Raw genomic sequence first — 21,155 nt, 5'->3', positions numbered from 1 at the left:
GTCAAGGAACAAACCAAGAACATTCTTTGTTTTTTTTCTGCATGGAAAGTTTTATGTACTTGAATAATTTGCCTAATGGGACATAGTTGTGAATCAATGCCTATATGCTTGTCACTTTCTGCTTTTATTGAATACTTATTTCCCCTTCTAAGGCAAGCATGTTGCTATGGAAATGTGACTGTTTTAACAGTGGTTCCACCTGGCTATCAGCTCCAGTGGGATCAACAGTTTGGAACACAAGGTATAATGATGACAGTTTCTCTCTCTGTCATTGTGTTGCCCGTTCTGTTTTCTCCAGAGCTTGTTGACAGGGTTGATGTACTACCGCCCTGATGACCCCATAGACTATCTGGAGGGCTGTCTGAAGAAGGTGCGGGAGTTGGGAGGCACAGACAAGGTCCGATGGGACACGTTTGTGGGTCAAGAGAAGAAGTCACTGCCCCCTCTCAACGGGAGCCAATCACGGAGGTCCTTCTTCAGAAATGGTGAGTGGGCGGGGTTGGACGTTTGCGTGCGTTTGGTTGGATGTAGAACAATGGTGCAGTTGTACTGGCGTTATGACTGATACAAGAGGGTGGGGTGGGCTTAATCCTTACTGATTACTGATACATAGAGTCTATATATATACACACATTATAGACTACCCCTAGATAAGGAAGTAAAGACAATGCATTATATACTCAGCACAATTCTTCATTTGCCTAGCCAAGCAGGTTACGTAACTTTGCCTCCTGCAACCATGGATCATTTACATTTAGTCATTTAGTAGACGCTCTTATCCAGAGCGACTTACAGTAAGTACAGGGACATTCCCCTGAGGCAAGTAGGGTGAAGTGCCTTGCCCAAGGACACAACGTCATTTGGCACGGCCGGGAATCAAACTGGCAACCTTCAGATTACTAGCCCGATTCCCTAACCGCTCAGCCACCTGACACCTGGTCATGCAGGGCATTGTTAAAACCTCCAGAAGAGATCTCGATCTTGTTGTCAGTGAAGCTGAGGCAACTTTGGTCAGAGAAAGTGTTCCTGTAATATGTGAAACAAACAGTTGTGATTGTCTCTGTGTTGTGTCCCCCTAGTGTTGCCCGACAGCCCCAATTTCCCCTACAGGCGATATGACCGGCTTCCTCCCATCAGCCAGTTCTCCATAGAGAGCGACTCCGACCTGTCTGAGACAGCAGAGCTCATAGAGGAGTATGAAGTGTTTGATCCATCCAGACCACGACCCAAAGTCATCCTTGTTATAGGTAAAGAGCTTGTCAAAATACTTGTGCCAGTCCAGCAAAGTACTTGTGTCCACACACTCATAGGACATTACCACAGCGTGGATGGCATCATTACTGTGTGCATGTGTGTGCTTTTCTGTCGGTGTGTGTCTGAGTCTGTGGGTGTGGATGAAAGATATTAATTATCACTGGTTAGAAGCATAGTGTTGTTTATTGGCTATTCCTGTTTCCTTAGAGATAAGAGCAGCCAATAAGATACATATTCAAACTGTTAGATTCTTATCCTATCCTAATCTGATCTCCTAAATGGGCCTGTTGAAATAGATTCGTGCTGTCCCCTTCACATAAGCATACCCATGGAATGTTTTATGATGATGTTGTGTGAAATGTGATTGTTAAGTATACGTTAATTATTCTGGGCAATACAAATGTTGTGTTTGCAGCTGACAGTGTTGTAGCGAGTTCTCTGTTGTGTAAGTGATTGGTACACTTTTGTCTTCACTTGCTTCACAATGTACCATTGGAAGCTGTCATTGTGGATAACTTCCACCAACACACACGTCCCCCCTACACCCCAGTAAGTCGTTCAGTTCCCTGTTAGATTGAAAAGTCTGATGGATGTAATCGTCATCACCTGTGGGGATAATCGCTAATGGGCCAGGCCATTTCCCACAGAGACCGGAGGCTCAGAGAGACACAAATTGTGATCATATTTTAAGTCGATTAAGCTTGAAAAGTACTTGGCAAATAAATCGCTTTTGACAGTGGTCTTTCTGACGGTCATTGTCCTCTCACTATTTCTCCTCCATCTTTTCTGCACCATGTGTGCCTGCCTGCCTGTGGTAAGAGGTTCACAAAAAAAACGGTTTTGTGTACACCAAGCACACACTTCCTATTCTCACACACTACCACTTTCACAGCAGGACCTGCACCTGACACCAGCACCTGTCTCCCTACAGGTGGGCCTGGAAGTGGGAAAGGCACACAGAGCCTGAAGATTGCCGAGCGCTACGGGTTCCAGTACGTCTCCGTGGGCGAGTTGCTCAGGAAGAAGATGATCCACAACGCCACCAGCAACAGGAAGTGGAGTCTGATTGCTAAAATCATCACCAATGGGGAGCTGGCGCCACAGGTCGAGAGCATACGGGGGTGGTTGGGAATGAGAGGGGGGGGGATAGGGGAGATAGGACGGAGGGTGGACCGGAAGGGGGTAATAGGGGAAAAGGGAGTGGGGAGGGAGGAGGGAGGGAGATAAAAGGGGGGGGGCAGTAAGGGAGGGAGAGGGGCAGAGAGAGGGAGAGAGAGGGAGAAGGATCCTTAGCCACACACCTATAGGTCATTATCACAGCGTGAATGTAAAAAGGGGATAATTAACAGCGTCCTTGTCAGAAGGAAGCTGGAGATAGAAGGAGGCGTCATCCTCTTATTCACACTGCATCTTGCTCAGTGATGAGTCAGTCTGGGGAGAAAAGTGAAGACGCTCCTCGTCGTGTTTTCATATTACGCTCACTCGGCGTAATATGGAGCCCATCCTCACTTAGGCGCTAATGTAGCAGGTATCTTAAAACGCAGGCCTCTTTGTATGCTGTATGTGTGTCTCATTATGGTTGTTGTCTGAGCTCCAGCCTTCCAATGTCCGGATAGTAACGGTGGTAAAATGATCCCAAGAACAGATACACTTGTTTGTTGATGCATCGTGGTAAATCCAGATCTATAACATGATGGTTGTTCCAAGGCTTTCCTATAGTAGGTGTACAGAGCTGGGAGTCTGAACAGCCATATCAGTCTCTAAAGCATACCACCCCATTGACACCGGAGGGTTTTTTGGGACTGTGAGTGGAGGTTTATCTGGTATTGTGGGTGGAGGTTTTTTCGCATTGTGTAGTAGGCGTTATTGATGACTCCATCCACGTGGACGTGCTTTTAAAACAAAGCCTCTTCTTTCGTACGTCAGAGGAACAAGAGGGGAGTGTTTGATATCTGGCATTTTAGAGAGCTGACATCAAACCCCAGTCTGGAACATAGGGCTTAGCTTGGGGCACAGGGGCAATCTGACTGCGATAGATTTAAGTCTAGATCATTCCTTAGCTGCACAGCCTGCCTGTTGGAAAAAACAACAGTCTGCTAGGAACATTAGCTAATTGTGTCAGATACTCAAATGCATTGGTATTCCTGGTTGTCGTAGATATCTTTAAATAGTGACGCTACCCAGATAGTTCTGCTTTATGATGCTTTTCCCCTCTCTTTGAATGTAACAGCCTGGAACATTCCCAACTCCCCCAGACACGAGTAACACTAAAGCATGCCGTCGCTGTAGCCCTGTGCAGGAGGGAGATATGCACGCTGCCAAGCCACCTTGTTAAAGAGAGCCTCATGGACAAATGAGAAGAGCAACGGAGCACCATACATGTTTGTATCATGATTTAGAGAAGATCTGTAGCGAGAGAGGAAGAGTAGAGCAAGGAGTAAAGACAGAGTGAGAGTGAGAACTGTGGTGCGACACACAACCGCTCTCCACAGATTCCCTTCGTCCTGCCGTTTTGTGTCGTCTTTTCTTTGAAACACTCATCCCCCGTATGATGAAGAACATGTCGGTGTTGAAGTGTCTGTCTATGGTCACACAGGAGACCACCATCACCGAGATCAAACAGAAGATAATGAAGATTCCGGACGCGAGCGGCATTGTCATCGACGGCTTCCCCCGTGACGTCGGACAGGCCTTGTCCTTCGAGGACCAGGTGAGCTCTACCTAAAACAAACTGCAAACACTGACGACATGGGTCCCTCTTGATTGGCGCAGCATCTCATTCCGTGCAGACGGGATACAGTAGGCAAACACAGACTCTGACCTTTTGTCAAGAGTGTATTTGTATGATTGCAGGACAGTTAGGCATAGAGAGTGTGTCAGCTGGTTGGTTGGTGATTGGGAACCGCAGTCCTATGTTTGCAGCCTACCTCATGAACCTACCCTGTATTGCGAATGACAACATAGAAGGGGGTGAGCGTTCACAAAACAACGTGACGAAGGTGATGATCAAAGGTTTTCCATTCCTCTGTGCCGTCAACTCCCCACACATGCAACAATGGAGTGATGTTTGTGCAAGGCCCGGGCGCTTTGTTGTTTACCCGCTTCATGGAAATTCTAGCTTTACAGTCGAGTGGCCATTGGGAGAACGGTCGATTCTCTCGTTATCTTGGAGCTCAATTAACATTCATCAGCTTTTCAGATCAGCCTACATGGGAGGGGCAGGTGAGGTCACTTACAAAGAATGTTTTTTAGTTTTACACAGCAGGGATGGACAACCATTTTTGTTTTTTATTTTTTTTGTCTTATGGATTGTTTTTCTCTTTGCTGTTATTTACATTGTTGTTTAGTGTGTCCTGATCAATATCCATGCCATTGAAGTATTTTTTCCAGGCACTTTTACAACAAATTCTGTCTTTTTCATTCTGGTTGATGCACTCTTTTTTTTAACTCTTTTGTCAGTCACCGGTATCCACAGGCTGACCTACTACGCAAAAAGAAGAACCATTACCCATTGCATGCACAACGACAGGTCAAATAGAAGGACAAAATGTGTTTCTATTGTAGAGGAAACCAGATTGCGTGCTGCCAGAGGGGAAACCAACTGAGAGGACTATCATTGTGAACAGTAACCTTTCGGAGCAGTCGGCGGGGACATTAGGTCGTATCTCGGCATCACCTCGGTCAGCACATGTAAATAGGCTCATAAAGCCGGCGCTCCGAGACCAATCGGTCATGGAATTGCCTCTGTTTGCTCGAGTCGAGGAGGTAAACGAGTGGCAACGACGTATTTCCTTCCTTATTTCACACCAATTAAAGAGACAGTGACAAGATCCAGGGATGGGGGGTGAGAGTGAGACCCGTGTCAACGCAGGGTTGAGATGCCTTGTTAGAGGTAGTAGTGAAACACAGGCGCTTCTCACGAGGCGTACACCTATAAAATCACCATTCTAGCAAGTGAAATGAAGCTGAAGTTTTCTCTCAATTTTACCCACCAGATAATATATGATTAATTGATTGCAAGGCTGTAGCCATGGACTCAACATTGGGGGAGACTAATTAAATTTGTTTTGATAATTTCGGACAGCGTGCGTGGTTGCCTGTCGTAGCGTAGCACATTCATATTTTTATATAAATATATGGGGATGTCCCCCCCCCCCAATATATATTATGATTACGGGCTTGATTGATCGTGTTGAAGGCGAACAAGGTGTACTGTATTCCATGGTGTCATTTGTAATTTTAATTACTAGTACCCTATGGTAGTTTATACCTGAAATGGTAGTTTACACGTTATATGGTAGTATATATGTTGTTGTTACGTGTATATCTGCTGCACACCTTTCGACTGTCTGCTTTGGGAATCAAAGAGTAGCTTTCAGTGTATCTTTTGTAATATTATTCAGTCATACCTTTTTTCTCTCTGGGCAAGTCTGGTTAATTAATGTTCTATCTTCATCTTTTCCTACTCCTGCAGCAGAGCCACTAGCGTTTCCGTAATGAGGTCCTGAGTTGTGACTTGTGCTCAGGGGCGTAGAAGACGTATTTTTCCGCTGGAATGACATTAAGACTCATGTAGCAACTGGATGGCAAAAAAAGCATCCTATTATAAAGTTATGACCTTGTTGCTAGCGGTGCCCCCAGAAGTTTTTCATATGGATGGCCAAGGTAACAGGGCACCATTTTGCCGCCCCATTGGCGCCAACACTGCTGTTATGGTTATCTCTAGCCCTGTTGGAAACACGATTAGATGTACCTTCTGTCCTCAGACCGTGCATGGTGACCATCAGATAGAGATGAACCGAGACTAGCGCATGCAGACGTGATTCAAATCTCATATGTGCCCTCGGGATGTTGCTCTACAAATCGTGTCCAGGGTGTGTGTGTGTGTGTGTGTGTAGGGAGGGAGGGGGGAAGGGGGGGCTGCTCCTCGTTTATGACAAAGACGAGGGGGTGGCAGCGTTCATGCCAGGACAAGCTATGTGTATTGGCCATATCCAGGCAACCAATCAGAGCAGCTCCTCAGCAGCATCGGTCCTGGTGACTGTGGTCGTGGGATTTACAATCTGATTATGGGACGACTTTGTCTTTGAGGGGGTTTTCATCAGTTTATGAGCAAAGTCACCAAATAATGAGGATGATCGCTGACTAATCCCACTTAGTCATGAAACTGTCATTAAAGTAAGGGTTATATGAGGGTTATAACATTATAACAATACTCTGTGGGATGATTTTCAAGGATTAAGGCGGCAGATTCTGCCCGAGTGCAATTAGTGAAGCAGAAAGATATCTTATCGGTGTAGACATCTGTGGCCTCCATCTCTTCAGCTAACATTATGCAGCAGTAGCCCCACACTGGAGTTTCTCAAAGGAGAGAGGGAGTGCATTGGAGAGAGAGACTCAGACAGACAGAACAGAGATAGAGAGAGACCAAGATTGACTGAAAGAGAGAGACCCCCACAAACGCATGTCGTGCAGAATTAGGCCGATACACTGTCCGTCACAAACTGAGGGACAGTGAATCAACCTTGTATGACTGTTAAAACCTTTCTATATCTTACTGTAACGTGTATTTATCTGTTACTTTTCTACAGTCCCCAACTTACTATGTTACTGTTATTTTGCCACACTATTACTGTTACCTTCTTGTAAAATGTTATGATATATATGTTAAAATGTCCATTCAATATGGACTGCTTTGGCAATACTGCTCAACCCGAACTGTCATGCCAATAAAGCATTCTGAACTGAACTGAACTGAGAGAGAGAGAGAGAGAGAGAGAGAGGGAGAGAGAGAGAGAGAGAGAGAGAGAGAGGGAGGGAGGGAGGGAGGGAGGGAGGGAGGGAAGGAAGGAAGGAAGGAAGGAAGGAAGGAAGGAAGGAAGGAAGGAAGGAAGGAAGGAAGGAAGGAGAGACAACATGAACCGCCCAAGGGGCATTGCAGGCTGTCCTGTCAGCTTGCCCTTCTGTGTGGTTACAAGCAACTGGACTGAGTCTAGGGGGAGGTGTGTGTATTCTGAGATAAACAGGAAGAGGGTTCATTGATAAAGTGGGTAAACACACGACAAATCAGTCGACTCGACTTGTCTTTTCAGTGGAAAAGTCATGTTTATCCGTCTTTCATACTAGTTTTGTTGGCATTGGCATTCAGCTGAGCCCAGCTCCACTGGTGCTCACCGATAGCCCAATCAGACTGGATAGAGACTGGCAGCCCAGTGGGCAACAGGGCCCCCGAAGGAAATCTCCTACCCCCATCCCCCCTGTTATTCCAGAGTCCCTATTCCTGCTGTTTTGCCCTTTAAAACAATGTCTGCTCTCTGGGATTCAGTGGATTTTTTTTGCCAGACGCTCCCCCCCCCCCCCCCCCCCCTCTTCCCTCAGAATATCCCTTATTCTCTCTTGGCTGTCCCCAGAGACCTACTCCCTCCCTCCCTGCCCCACCTAGCCCTCTTGGTTTAGAACAGTTGCATCATGGAATGTTGCCAATTTGGCACTGGCTTTTTCACATGGTGGTGACTCGTTTTAAAGGTTCACATGATGAATAATGTTTAGCATAAACTTCCTCTGGCTCCATCCATGCAAGATCCAGGCGTGTCTGTCCTTGAACAGAAATAAGCATGGCTGCTGTCGGTACTAACCTTATGCTATAGATTTCTTGTTGTAGATTGTTTCGCATGAAGAAAGTCCGATTTTGTATTCAGTATTCAGTACCACAACTTCATCAAAATATATTACAATGTGTTAGATGAGGATACAAAGTAGGTGAGAAAGTCATCTCATGTGTGACTCTTATTTGCCTCAGATTTTTTTCGCAGCCTGTTTTCCTGGCAGGAGGCACCACTGTGGTGTGTGTGCATGTCTGTATGTGTGTGTGTGTACTGTGTCACATACTTGTATGTGTTTGTGTATGCATTCGTGTGTGTGGGCACACAAATAATAAGCCTTAACTACACACTCAGTGGACTGCCCCGGGTCTAAGTGACTTTTGTTGTTTTGCTGTCTCAGTGTCCATCAAAGGTCATGCTCCTAAAACAGTTTTGCCTGGAGATCCGTCTTCATCATTGGATCAGCGCTGGCCAGATGCGGGCTATGTGCATCATTTCCATGACACATTTTGTGACACATCTGGTATTATAGGGAAGTGATGGTATCACAAAAAACTACTGAACAAAATGTAAACAATAACATTGTTTTGTGATCAACGAATTTGAAATAGTAGCAATGTATCCCGTGAGAGCCTTTGGAAATCGAATGAGAAAATGGACTTGAGAGGAGATTTATTTCTGTGTGTAAAGCCATTAACAACTTTAGGTGAAGCCTACTGAGAAAATTAGGTTTATAAAAATTGTAGCTATGGAAACGAAAATCCTTGTTTGAAGAATTGAAGTCCCAGCTTTCTAGTTTGCTGCAAAAGCAACGCAATTCACATCTGTTTTTGGCTCTGCATGTCAGAAAATAAGAATAGAACATGAAGGGACTACTGAGTTAACCTCCACAGAGTTTCTTTACACAAGGCTTATCTTAATGACAAGAATCAGAGACGGGACCCAAATGTGAACGTTTTCCCATGAATAATGCAGTGATGCTATATTTTGAATGGACACACTCTTTGATCTGGTTAGAGGTGAATGGTGCTTATTGGCACAACAACAAGCTAAACTTAGATTAGAAGCTCTTCAGACACTTTTATGTGGCAACCGACTCCTTCCCGTGTCTTCCAATCAGTCCTTTCTCAGAAGCAGAAGCAGACTCATGTTCCTCTGTAAAGAGTTTCTGGGGACAGGGTTGGCCTAATAGATTTACACACTGCTACTTGTTTGTATGAAATTATGTGAGTGGATGCCTGAGGTGGGTGTTCTGTGTGCTTCCCACTGAATAGGCAACATTTCCATCCCATGCCGAGTGAAATTACAATCACACGATGTACGATCAATGAGCAATGTCACGAAGGGCTACCCAGGGTCATCAGGGTCAAGTTTTCAAGGCTATTCTCAAAACCAGTTGCTGCTTGCTCCAATATCGTTCAGAGCAGGACCACACAGCCAGTTGGACTAAGTCAAAGTGCCCCCACGTTCCAACCGGTTCTGTTTCTCTCTGACTGTGTTACTCCTTCCCCCTGCAGATCTGTAGTCCTGACCTGGTGGTGTTCCTGGCGTGCACCAACCAGCGTCTCAAGGAGCGCCTGGAGAAGAGGGCGGAGCAGCAGGGTCGCCCCGACGACAACCCAAAGGCCACGGAGCGCCGCCTGACCAACTTCAAGCAGAACACCATCCCCCTGGTGAAGTACTTCCAGGAGAGAGGCCTCATCGTTACGGTATGGGGGGTTGGGGGGGGGGGAGAGGGGGGGGGAGTCATATTTGCATTATCATTCCCCACATGCACTGAAAGCTCTCCAGCAGAAAGGCACACAATGTTATTTCGCCCCTAACAAGTCTATCTCCCTATCAATTTCACCAGCGTTCATTGTGGCTGTGATGGGAATGGATTGAAGGGACGGCGCTAATTTGTGACTGTTGCTTTGCTCATTATTTCCTGCTGGTTTGTGGTTGGCCGCAGAGATGTGTGGAGCCTGGGTAGGTGTGACTTGGGTGCAAATGGAGTCATAGCAGCCTTCCATACCATCCATCAGTTCCTGTGCTGCAATACCAACCTGTCAAAACCAAACAACTCCATCCCTTATCATGCTGGACATATTATTGATCATAATAACAACTCAAATCAACTGAATACACAGCACACATCCCAACGACGCAGGAATGTAATTCTATATTTACTTTTTTTTGTCTATCTAAACCGCCCACGAGTGACTAGGCTGTTTCACACTAGCAGAGAGCCATTCGCAGTGTGGCCAGATGTCTTTTCAGAGCCTGATTTTTACTTACATGTGGCTGCACTGACTGGCAGAGGTTGTTCGTTCTTTTCTTCGGTTCACTGTGCAGTGTTTGACGAAAAGCAGCTAGCAGAAACAGGGAGGAAATGCCAAGCCGACCAACAACATGTAATCACACAGGCAGTCCGCACAACCTCACGGTTGTCATCAAAACGCCATCTCCCGAATCTGTCGGTCATGCTTCCCCTGTCAGTCTGTGTGTGTCTGTCCATCTGCCTCCCACGCTCTCGCTGTACTTACTCATAATTTTTATTACACTCTCTGTCTCACTTACTCTCTCAACCTTTTTTTTCTTCTTTTTTTCTTCTTTCTCCCAAGTAATGAATTCTCCCACTCAACATACCCAGTCTTAACTCTTCAAACTGTATGTTTGCAAAGTGGGATTGAGGGATTCTCATGATTGCTCTTCGTTTCCATGAAACATTTGTGTCTGCATTGCTGCTTCCCAGACAGTTTCCTCTTAGTAAGTGGCCAGTGGTCATCGGCTCTGGCCTAAACGAATAATTACCCAGCATGCTTGGGTGGAGAGACTATGGATTTCCTGTCCACAGTGCACACTCTGTGAGTCTGCCCTGCAAACCGACCTCTTGTTACAGGTTTAAAGTCAGTAAATGGCTCTCAGAGGACCAGGCTTGTCGCATTGTTTGGGATTAGCTGCTGTAGTGCTATTGGTGCACAAATGAGCCTTTCAAAGAGAAGTCCGCCACCCGATGAGGCTGAACAGCGAGAAGACTCTTATTTGAATACATGAAAACAGGCGTTTGGAATCAAGCCTTAGAGTAACCACCTGAAAGTTGGAGCAGAATCTCATCTTTGTATCCGCTATCTGCGCTCTCTGACCAAAAGCCTGCCCCCCCTGTTGGAGTGGTGAATGTTAGGACCAAGGACGGACCATGCGAACCCCTTTAAAGAAAGTGCTTCAGGCGGTCTCTGCTGAGCAGAGCACTGAACGAAGGGCAGAGAGAGAGAGAGAGAGAGAGAGAGAGAGAGAGAGAGAGAGAGAGAGAGAGAGAGAGAGAGAGAGAGAGAGAGAGAGAGAGAGAGAGAGAGAGAGAGAGATCAAATCGTCTGTGACGCGTGGAGCTGACACATCTGGCCTCCCGGCGGTAGTCATCCTCCCCCATCCCATAATACCCTCCCTATAGACCCTGTAGAACAACATCACTTTGTAGCACAGCCTGCTTTATTCGGGCTGTGGCAGATAGGCTATTGGCTAATTAAATGTACTTTAACTGCTACTACAGTAGTTACTGTAGCAGTTGCACACTGTGTCTTTTAATTAATATTGTGTCATTGTCATGACAACTATAAAAATATAACGCACATTCTGTAACAGGAATGTATTTATTTTGATTGTTATGTTGTCTTGAGAGTGTATGTTTGTGTGCTCTGGCTGGCATTTTAATCTACTACTATGAAACACAGCATTTTCTTATTAATAATAATACAACTTTATTTATATAGCACATTTCATACAAGAATTTCAGATCAAGGTACTTTACATAAAATCAATAAAAACAATAACACAAGTAATAAAACCCTTCTCAGATCAAATTAGTTAAATGCTTTGGGAAAAAGCTGTCTTTTGAAAATGTCTAGCGTGTATGCTTCCCTAATATTTATGGGTAATGTGTTCCAAAGTTTTGGGGCGTAGTTGACAAAGGCTGCATCATCAATCTTCTTCTGACTGCTGCTGGTGACCTCTAATAGGCCTGCATCTGATGATCGCAGTGTTCTAGCTGGTGTGTAGTTAGTAAGAGAGTTAGCAATGTAGCTAGGTCCTTGTCCATTTAGAGCTTTGTATGTGAGGAGAAGGACCTTCTGTCAATTCTGAAGGTAACAGGGAGCCAGTGTAAAGTAGTTCGGACAGGACTAATGTGTTCTCTCCTTTTAGTTTTGGTTAATAATCTAGCTGCAGAGCTTTGAATGAGCTGTAGTCTTTCAGTGGTTTTCTTGGGAATAAAAGCATGAATTAGCTTCTCTGCATTATTTTGGTTTATGAATGGCCGTACCTTCGCTATATTCCTCAGGTGAAAGAAAGCTGTTTTGGTCCAGGATTACACAGAGACTTGTCACCTCTGGTTTAAGCCAGGGGGTTAATTATCGACCCTTACTAAAGAATGATGTGCTTATGAGCTCTCTACAATTAAATGGAAATGGGAAATACTGAAATACTATGTATATATAGAATATATAAATATTCTAACCAATTGCAAGTGTAGTTCCACAGCCTTTCCATTAAATGTTAATGATTATTAGTTCCAGTTTCTATTTGGGGTACCAAGTCTTCTGCACCATAAAGTGATTAGATAAACCATATAAAACGCATGCACTTACACACACAAAGGCCTACATCGTGTGCACTATCAAACGTCATGGGAATTTGCTGTGGAAGGGGAGATGATTGTTGTGGTCTTTATCAAAGTGGTTTTGTCATTCTTAAAAGATGGGTAGATTTAATAAAGCCCTCTCCCCGCCCAGCCTTCCTTTACCCTGCATGGGGCATCATGTCACATAGATGCTAAAAACCTAGAGATGCATGCCAAATTTACAGGTGGCTTGATCAAGCTGTCATTCAAGAGAGAACATAACAGTTGCATTCAGCGTTGTATTTTTGTCAAATATGCAGTCTATTATATGTTTTGTGACTCACTATCTATGTAATTGCATCTTTGCTACACTCCTTAGTAGAGCTTAAAAGCCCTTATTAAAGCTTTAAACCTTTTTGTGCTAGTGCTTTAGCAATCAAATAATGACAGTTCTCTTTTCCCAAGAGGTTCAAAGTATTAGTTTGCATTTGAAACCTGCTATTCACTCTTAGCTCTGTCTTGGTATAGCTCTTTACTGAATCACAGACTTCTTCAGTAATGTACTGAGGTACTGCTATACCTATGAAATTAGAAATTCTGTGGAGAGTGAATCTACCAATCAACTTTTTGACCAGATTTATTTCTGGGCGCAAGTAATGACAAGTACTAAATTCGCTTTTCATCTTGTCCATGGCCTATGATAAACAGGCATATGCAGTCATATACAGTGGGCATATTTAAATACATTCTTGTTTATTTCGCAAAATTATGATTGGGCAAGGGAATGACGCACCTTCCACAAATAATTCAATTATCACACCCATTTGATGAATACAACCCCACCAACTTCAGGCTCAAATACTCTGCTCACATGTGAGCATAGTGCTTAGACAGTACTCCAATACCTTTGCGTTTCCAAATGATGGCACTCTGTCTCTAAATGAAAAATATGCATTACATTGTGCCTCGACTAAACCTTTGAGAACAGCCCACAGCAAGAAAATGGCTTAGAGGAGGAGAGCTTTTGCTACGCTGACAGTATCTTTCTCTGTGAGATCTGTTAGCCAGATCGGTTAATATCCTGGAGGTTTTTGGGGTCCTGATTTTTGTATTTCTCATTGATTCCTGGAAACCAGTTGTGGAGGTGTTGGCAGAAGGAGGGGGTGAGTGAGGGTTATTCCTATGCTTCCCAAGCACTTGAGATTTCATCGTTAGTCTTACCGATTCTTTCTTGAGGAAGTCCTGTGAACCTGTGAGACACAGTCAGGTCACCAAGGTAGAGGAGAGGCCATTACGGACTTTCTCTCTGAACAAACTGGAGGTTTGTCCTTGCATATTGTGTGGTTGTGTGGAAGAAATTGGGATTTCCTGTGTGCTTACATTATTCACTAATCAATAGAACTAGTCATTGGATACTACTTAGTATGTTCTCATGTAAGCTTATTAATAAGAGTAGATTGTGTCTATGTGTCAGGGTTAGTAGATGTTCAGGGTCAGTAGAAAGTACTGGCTAAACGTCCTTTGTCATGACTACAAGGAGAGCTCCAACTATGAACTCTCTAGTGTGAGAGTTGTCATGTGCTGGGAGCAGTGAATCTCTTTCTCTGAGACTGTTGTAATGTCATTACTGCCTGACTGTCACTAGCTATGTTTACATTCTTGTGCCCTATAAAAGATGGTCCTCCGGCTTTCAGAGTGGAGAGATACATGATTGAGACCTAAGCCTGGTGTTGTGTTATCATTTATTGTCGGAGGTCTGGTGTTCTCTCCCAATCTGCAGATTGATAATACTTCCAGAACTCAACTGAACTTAGTCACTCCATTCATGAAGAAACGGACAAAACACTTTCTTCATCCGTCTTCAAATTTCAGTAGTGGGATAATTGGTGAGATGAGAGCTTGAATGGCAAAGGATTAGCTAGGATGAGAAGTCTCTTCCTTTTAACTGCCATTTAACTGTGTTGGGGACGATTCACACTGGGGACATGTTTGGGAAGCAGTATGAGAAACAGGCTGAAACATGTGAATCAAACCAATTGAAATGTAAAAATGAACTCAATTCATCTCCTAATACTGAAGCTCTGCATATGTGGGGTAAATACAAACAAAATCCAACTCATATTGTCTGAACAGCATGTCCATGTGCTTGCTATTGCAGTTCACCACATATACAATTATATAAAAGTTAGAATTAACTTTCATATTCACATTACTAACAGATCTAAATTTTAAGCTTTTCTTTTTCATGTGGTGTTCCAGTTGGATGCTGACAGAGATGAGGAGGAGGTCTTCTGTGACATCAGCATGACGGTGGACAACAAGCTTTTCCCCTCTAAAGAACCAGTCGCTGGTAAGAATTGTGTTAGTCATCACTTGAACAATGAAACAATTCCAGGCCAAAGGAGGTGCTCACACGTTTCTCTATGTCAAATAGTTAAATTATTTACCTTCTTGGTTGTTTTGTCTGCCAAATCATTGAAGAAAACAACTTGCCCTTTAAGTAACTAAAGGCTTTAAAAACACAGTTTTAAAGTAACCTAACAAATTAATTAATTTCAAAAGAGAAATAAACCTTCAGCACCCATCGAATAATGTCCACATTTCCAAGATGGATCATTGTACTGGTATAAAAACTCCAAACTATCAATCTTGACTGCCAAAAGTAGCATCTAAACTTGGTTTGACAAACTCTGGAATCTGAGTTTGCAGAGCACCTTGTAACTGTCTGGTCTCTGGCTGTGCACATCACACAGACCTTGAGGCGGTGTATACTGCCAGTGGGCTGCAGAGGAAGATTAGGATATGAATAACAGCAGAGAGGAGCAGTTACTCTCAGATAGCATTAAAAATGTCCCTTTCCTTCAGACATCAAACAACGCTTTCCTCCCGACGCCCTTCTCCAACGATGTGGGCATAAATGAAGCTTTGGGTTGACAGACGAGGTCTCTGTATTGATGCACACTGGCCATGAAATTAATCAGCTTCCTTAAGAGCCTCCCTAGTCTGGACCAGCAGAGACAGGAGCATTGCAGTAGAGACTTGTAGTTTTTACAGAGGAACGTATCATTTGTAATAGCAGAGGTTTAAAGAGGCCATGTTTAGTTTTTCAGCCAACTTTCTAGGGATTTCAGAATGTTCCGATACTTCTCCATACAATGAGAAGTTAATGTACATGCCTGAACAGTAAGTCACTGTTCTTGTTGGGAATTTTTATTTTATTTTAAGTGATATTCAGCAAGCCATAGAATGATCTAATTTTCTGGGGACCATAAAAAATGATCAGTAAGACTGCAAATTGCCCTTGCTTTCTTTCTGTCTCTCTCTGTCACTATCTCTGTCGCTCTCTCTCTCTCTATCCGATTATAGATAAATCTTCTGGAAATGGAATCCCTCACAAGAAATTGATCTTCTGTCGCTTGTCCACTTATTTTTCAAAGACAACAATATACTTTGTGCTCTGTTTCTCATCACTTAATGCTTATGCTTTAATCCATTTAGATAAATAATCTAGTAATTAATCACTCACAGGTTTAAGTCCACATGGCTTGGCAATTTTTCATAAACTATTTGATTAATTGAGTGCTACCCAAAAAGGCGAGTGAAACGGCTCTCAAAGTCATCTAAATATCGTTTGATGAATCAAAAAATGATAACAATTACATATTGTTTCATAGCAGATGATCCAGTACCATTACCCCCATGGTGTAACTTGCAGGATCAGTAAGGCACAATTATCCAGGATAAAGACAATGTCACTAAGCAATTATTTTTTCTTTATTGTACAATGGTACCAATTCAATAGTCTCAGCTGTGTTTAGAAGAGAATTCGGGGATGTCAATCAACTGTAATAATGTATTTTTGAACATTGTCTCCGAGTCCCAGGTGCACCATTGTAGATTTGATATGCTGCTCTTCAACCTTGCTCTTAAAAAATAATTGAAGTTTGGTTGCTACCGTAACCTACCACAAGGAAATGTGCAATCTCTAAACTATCTTGGTCCTGTGGCTCCTGTCTGTGGCTCCTGTCTGGAGGACTGGAAGTCCTGGAGGCCCTCGCCAGTTTGCCCCCGACCATCACCCCCAGCTTCCTGCCCCGACCATCACCCCCAGCTTCCTGCCCCGACCATCACCCCCAGCTCCTGCCTCTGGCCCGAGAAGCAGATGAATAGCTGACGTCAGGGGCCTTGTTAAATATAAAACTCTACTGGGGCACAGGCCCCTATTCATATCTCTTGCGCTGCGCACAATGCACTACTCAGCTATAGAAACTCCCCTTGCTTAACCCACTATACAACAGTTCAGGGACGCAAGTTTGATATCAGCTTTGGCAGGGACATCAATAGTTATTGCGAGCGCACACATTTTTGAACTTCATGTAATAATGTTTTTATGTTTTACACAAAATAAGATGATCGGCAGGCCTATCATTTAGAAACTTTCTTTCGTTTTGTAATGTTTTCTTAGCCTACCTCAATTCTGACTTGTGTGCCGAGTCTGACACCTGGACTTCTGTGTGCCTGCTGCAGTGGCTATTTGGCAAGCTCAGAAGAGCGCGCTAACATGGAATTCTGCGTGCATCGGTTTGTGTTTTCGGTGAAACTACTTTGATTTTACAAGCGTTGATTGGGATACTGCATTTATTTTTTCTAAATTAATGCACCGACTAAAGTAAATTGTTAAAACTCAAACTTTAGATTTCAAGGGGGCACAGCAGATTTACACAGGGGCACATGCCCAGTAAAAAGGGTCTAACGACGCCCCTGGCTGACGTCCACATCCACTGTGTGACATCAGCGACCCTGCCTGCACAACATGGAGTCATCATTCCTTCCCTTGTCATCATCATCCCCTTGAGGACGAATTCACTCCAACACTTTGTTGAGTCAGTCGTACTTTGCTGTAGACACAGAGCTACCTTGTGTAGGTCAATATTGAATATCAAGTGCTGGGATGTTGGTTACCTCATTGGAAAAGCATAATTGAATATCACATGATGTTTCCGGACAAAAGATATCACTGCAGCTGATTTACAATGAGATTGGAACAGGGCAAAACATTTCTGAATACAATGTCCTCAACATTGAGATCAAAGTAGCCTACTCTCTTTATTAAAGATACATCCATTCTTGTGAGTAGCATACAAAAAGGAAAGCTTCAAAAAGAGTGCCTGAATATCCTTTCGGGCAAATGCATCAATATCCCTGTACTTCAATAGCATGTAATGAAAGAAATATTTACGGGTCAAGACACTAGTTCAAATAGACAAAGGCATTGTAGGGATGTAATCCTTTCAATGGTTTATTTACTTCATGTGCATTTCCGGACTGTTTCCCCCCAAAAAACAAGTGAGGGAAAACAAGTGAGTTTTTTTCAGGTTATATGCCCTGACCACCCCCCACACACACTCCCCACAAAACGATATTGTGCATTTAAGAAAGTTCCTGGCTTTCTCTAGCTCTGTCTGTCTCTCTACTTCTCTTTCTCTACAGGTCCCAGTGAACTGGATCTGAGTCTATTGGGAGACAACAGCAGCCATGCAGATGTCGCCTGTAAATACGACGAGCCGGTGAGTCTTTATTTTGCTTCGTTCCTCTCCTCCTTCATGTATCCCTTCCTCCACAATCCCCTTCCTCCCTTCCTCTCTTCATACACTTCCTCCAAGATCACCCAACACAGTTTACCTCTTTCATTTGATTAAATGTGACATCATGATCTTGGATTTCGCAGAGCTCGCTAACCTAATAATAAATCTTTATCCTGTTCACAAAGACATAACGCTCGTTTGAGACTCGCGGCTACAGCCACAATCAAATGTCACATTGGCATTTGAATAACCATCATTACAGTGCAAAGTTGTATTCTTTCTCAGTAGGAAGCCCCCCTCCTCATTTTCATTTACAAAATGAATGTCAAAAATGAATGAAAATCTTCAAATTATCAGTTTGAAAGAGAGGAGGGGCTAGATTGAGCAGCCAAGTTTGAAAGGGCAAATGAATCAGCCATTGTATGACGCTGGTGTTCGTAAATAGGAGTGGGGGTGAAGGGTCATTTAACCTTCATTCAGCAAAGATTATTGATCCTCTGAGCTCTCCTTTTCTCAGAAGCCTTCTAAAATGTTCTGAATCCATAACCTCTACCTTGTTCTCCTGAGTCACCGTGGGGCAGACGCCAACCTTCTCTCCTTTCTTTTCTTTATGTTTAAGTGTGTTTACTAATATGTGAAGATTAAGGATGTTTCTGCCAAGTAGGAGTTAATGAAACACACACTCCCTGCTGTATGCTAATCTGTGGCACCTTGCTCCAGGATCCTTTTTTTCTTTCTTCCTTTCTTCCTCGCCACATCTTCCTTCTTTTCATACAGGTTCTTTCTATTTTCTTCCCTCTTACCTTCTTATCCATTCCGCCTTCTGACAGCTTGTATCTGGAGACCACATCCAGTGTGTGTCATCCACAGAGAGGAGATTAGAAACGGAAATGAAATAGAGTGTCTGACCTGTGAAACCCACCGGGTTGCCACATCAAATCCTCTACCGTTAATGCTCTCAAGATCCCCACCCCCCGTGTCGGGTCTTCACTATCTGTCTCTGAACATTCTGTCCGCCTGCATGGATGTTACCCGGGCGGCGCTGGGTAGCTCTATCAGAGCACGGCAGAGATGATCACACCGGACTATGTCTCTGTGCCTGTGCCATGATGTCCCCATGTGCGTTTTGGAATGGAATCAGATAAGGGCTCGTGGAGATGCTCTGCACGCGTGTGTCTTCCCACCTCTTCTCCCTTGACCGCAAGCCAACAGCAGCCTGTGGACAGCAGGCTCCCTCCCCACAGAGCAGCTCCGCGCTCCTCACACTCTCTTAACAGTCAGTTATGAAGGGAGTCTGTGGCGCTCTGAAAGAATGGAGTACCTCAGCACACAAAGCTAACCGTTGTCCTGTCACGGTGGACGTCAATGAACAATTTTGCACGTGCATTAGGAAGGATAGTTCAAAATGAGACATTTGAACCGTATCTGTTTCAAATGTTTTGTTGGTTTTTTTTACATTGAAATTCCTAGTATTGATACTGGACGAGCCTTGGTGAGGGTGAGCAGTTTGATGATGTTGAGCCAGCGCTCTGCTTGTGCAGATGATGTCTTGGCAGCTAGCAGTGTAAATCAGTTTTCAAATGGACTGTTAATCGTGTCTGGCACATACTGTGGCTCTCTCTCCAGGTGGGGACCCTTACCTCTGCACACCAGGTGGCCCTGCATTATGCTAGGTTCATGAGAATGTCACACACCTGACGTGCGGTGACACGAACTGGTGATAAGGGGAGATTTCTGTTTTCAGAATGCTTTCATGACAAGCTATTTTGGACAGACCTGCAAAACCTCTGACACAAGCCATTGAGTCATATCATTCAAATCATAGTTATCAAATAGTTATATTTTCACCCGCTAATGTACCACAATGTATGTTTCATACCCGTGAAGGTATTGCAGAGGCGGTAAAGTAACTGTTGGTCTTGAGGAGAACAAATTAGGATGTGCTACTTTCACTCCAGCAGTGTTTTCTTGCTAAGCGAGCGTCTATCCCCTGGCTGAGGCCTGGCTCACGATTCAGGCTAGACTCTGAGGCATGCTTCCTTGCTGAGGGTGGGGCCAGAGCAAAGTCCTGACCTGACATTGTAGCACACAGCAAGTTCCAGTGTTCCTCCCCTTCAGGCCCCACACAAGTTTTCACTATATTACACTGCCTGTCTGCTTGTCTGGCTGCCTGGTCCGTTCTGTCATCCATTTGTCTGGCTGCCTGGTCCGTTCTGTCATCCATTTGTCTGGCTGTTTGCCTGTGCCTTTGTGCCATCGCTTTAGCTTTGTCGCACGAGTTGAGCAACTGAAAGAAGTTCATTCGTATTCATTTCTCTAAGTGATCTCATATTAGAGCCTGTTAGCGAAGGTGTGCCCAAGTTCGATGTCAGAGTAATGCTTTTGTGTACCGCAGAGCACCGGACCGTTCCCTCCATACTTGACTGAGTGAAAGACAATTAAGTGCTTGAGTCGAGAGGTTTGAATGTAATATCCGCAGAGACGGAGCCATGCTTATTTGATTAGTTCAAACAGATGACTCACCGAAGCTCGATATAAAGGACCCGTTGCGTGTGAAACGTATAACTTTCTCTTCCAAGGTGGTTGGCTACTCACAATGTTGTCTTCACAGTTTGTTAGACATGTGTGAACTGTAAGTGGGTTTATTTTTAGGCGCCCGTGTTGGAGTGTGTCTATGGTCCCATGTGCTCACTTGTGTTGTGGTGTGCGTACATGTGCAGTGCTATGTTGATGAATTGGCGTTTGGTTCCAATGCAAATATGGTCCCTTCACTGTAAGTGTCGATGTGTGGCTGGACACTCCGGAGCTGGTTGGTGTGTGCTACCTCCATGTGCAGGCCGTGCACGCTGCGGAAGGGTGTCGGATTGTTCGTATGCACGCTCCCTGCTGTGTTGGCATGTCTTCTCTCACACTTTCTCTCCTTCTCTTGCTCCCCGTGTCTCTCAATCTTTCTCTGGACCTATATCCCTCTTTCTCTCTCTGTGACTCATTGGACCGGCTGGTGGGCCCACATGACAGGTTGTCTCATCGCTGGCACCCCAGTCTGTGCCACCACTCCCCCACACTGACCAGAGTCCACTGTATCTCCAATAAACTCTGCGACCCAACTGTAACTTTGCT

At 44.3% G+C, this 21,155-nt stretch overlaps 1 protein-coding gene across 2 annotated transcripts in view; it reads left to right on the top strand.

Annotated features, from left to right (window-relative positions):
- The first annotated feature begins 301 nt into the window (after positions 1 to 301).
- ak5 (adenylate kinase 5) overlaps positions 302 to 21,155 on the top strand; it is a 29,647-nt gene continuing 8,793 nt past the window's right edge. For both annotated transcript variants that reach the window (XM_067253561.1, XM_067253562.1), the window contains exons 1-7: positions 302 to 485; positions 1,080 to 1,247; positions 2,186 to 2,358; positions 3,851 to 3,964; positions 9,374 to 9,565; positions 14,710 to 14,800; positions 17,941 to 18,017. In XM_067253561.1, the coding sequence (XP_067109662.1) occupies positions 317 to 485; positions 1,080 to 1,247; positions 2,186 to 2,358; positions 3,851 to 3,964; positions 9,374 to 9,565; positions 14,710 to 14,800; positions 17,941 to 18,017 (984 nt within the window). In that variant the 5' untranslated portion in view covers positions 302 to 316. The remainder of the gene's footprint in view (positions 486 to 1,079; positions 1,248 to 2,185; positions 2,359 to 3,850; positions 3,965 to 9,373; positions 9,566 to 14,709; positions 14,801 to 17,940; positions 18,018 to 21,155) is intronic.

Source organism: Osmerus mordax, chromosome 16, assembly GCF_038355195.1.
Source record: "Osmerus mordax isolate fOsmMor3 chromosome 16, fOsmMor3.pri, whole genome shotgun sequence".
Taxonomy (NCBI): Eukaryota; Metazoa; Chordata; class Actinopteri; order Osmeriformes; family Osmeridae; genus Osmerus; species Osmerus mordax.
This window is presented reverse-complemented; position numbering and strand designations above follow the sequence as displayed.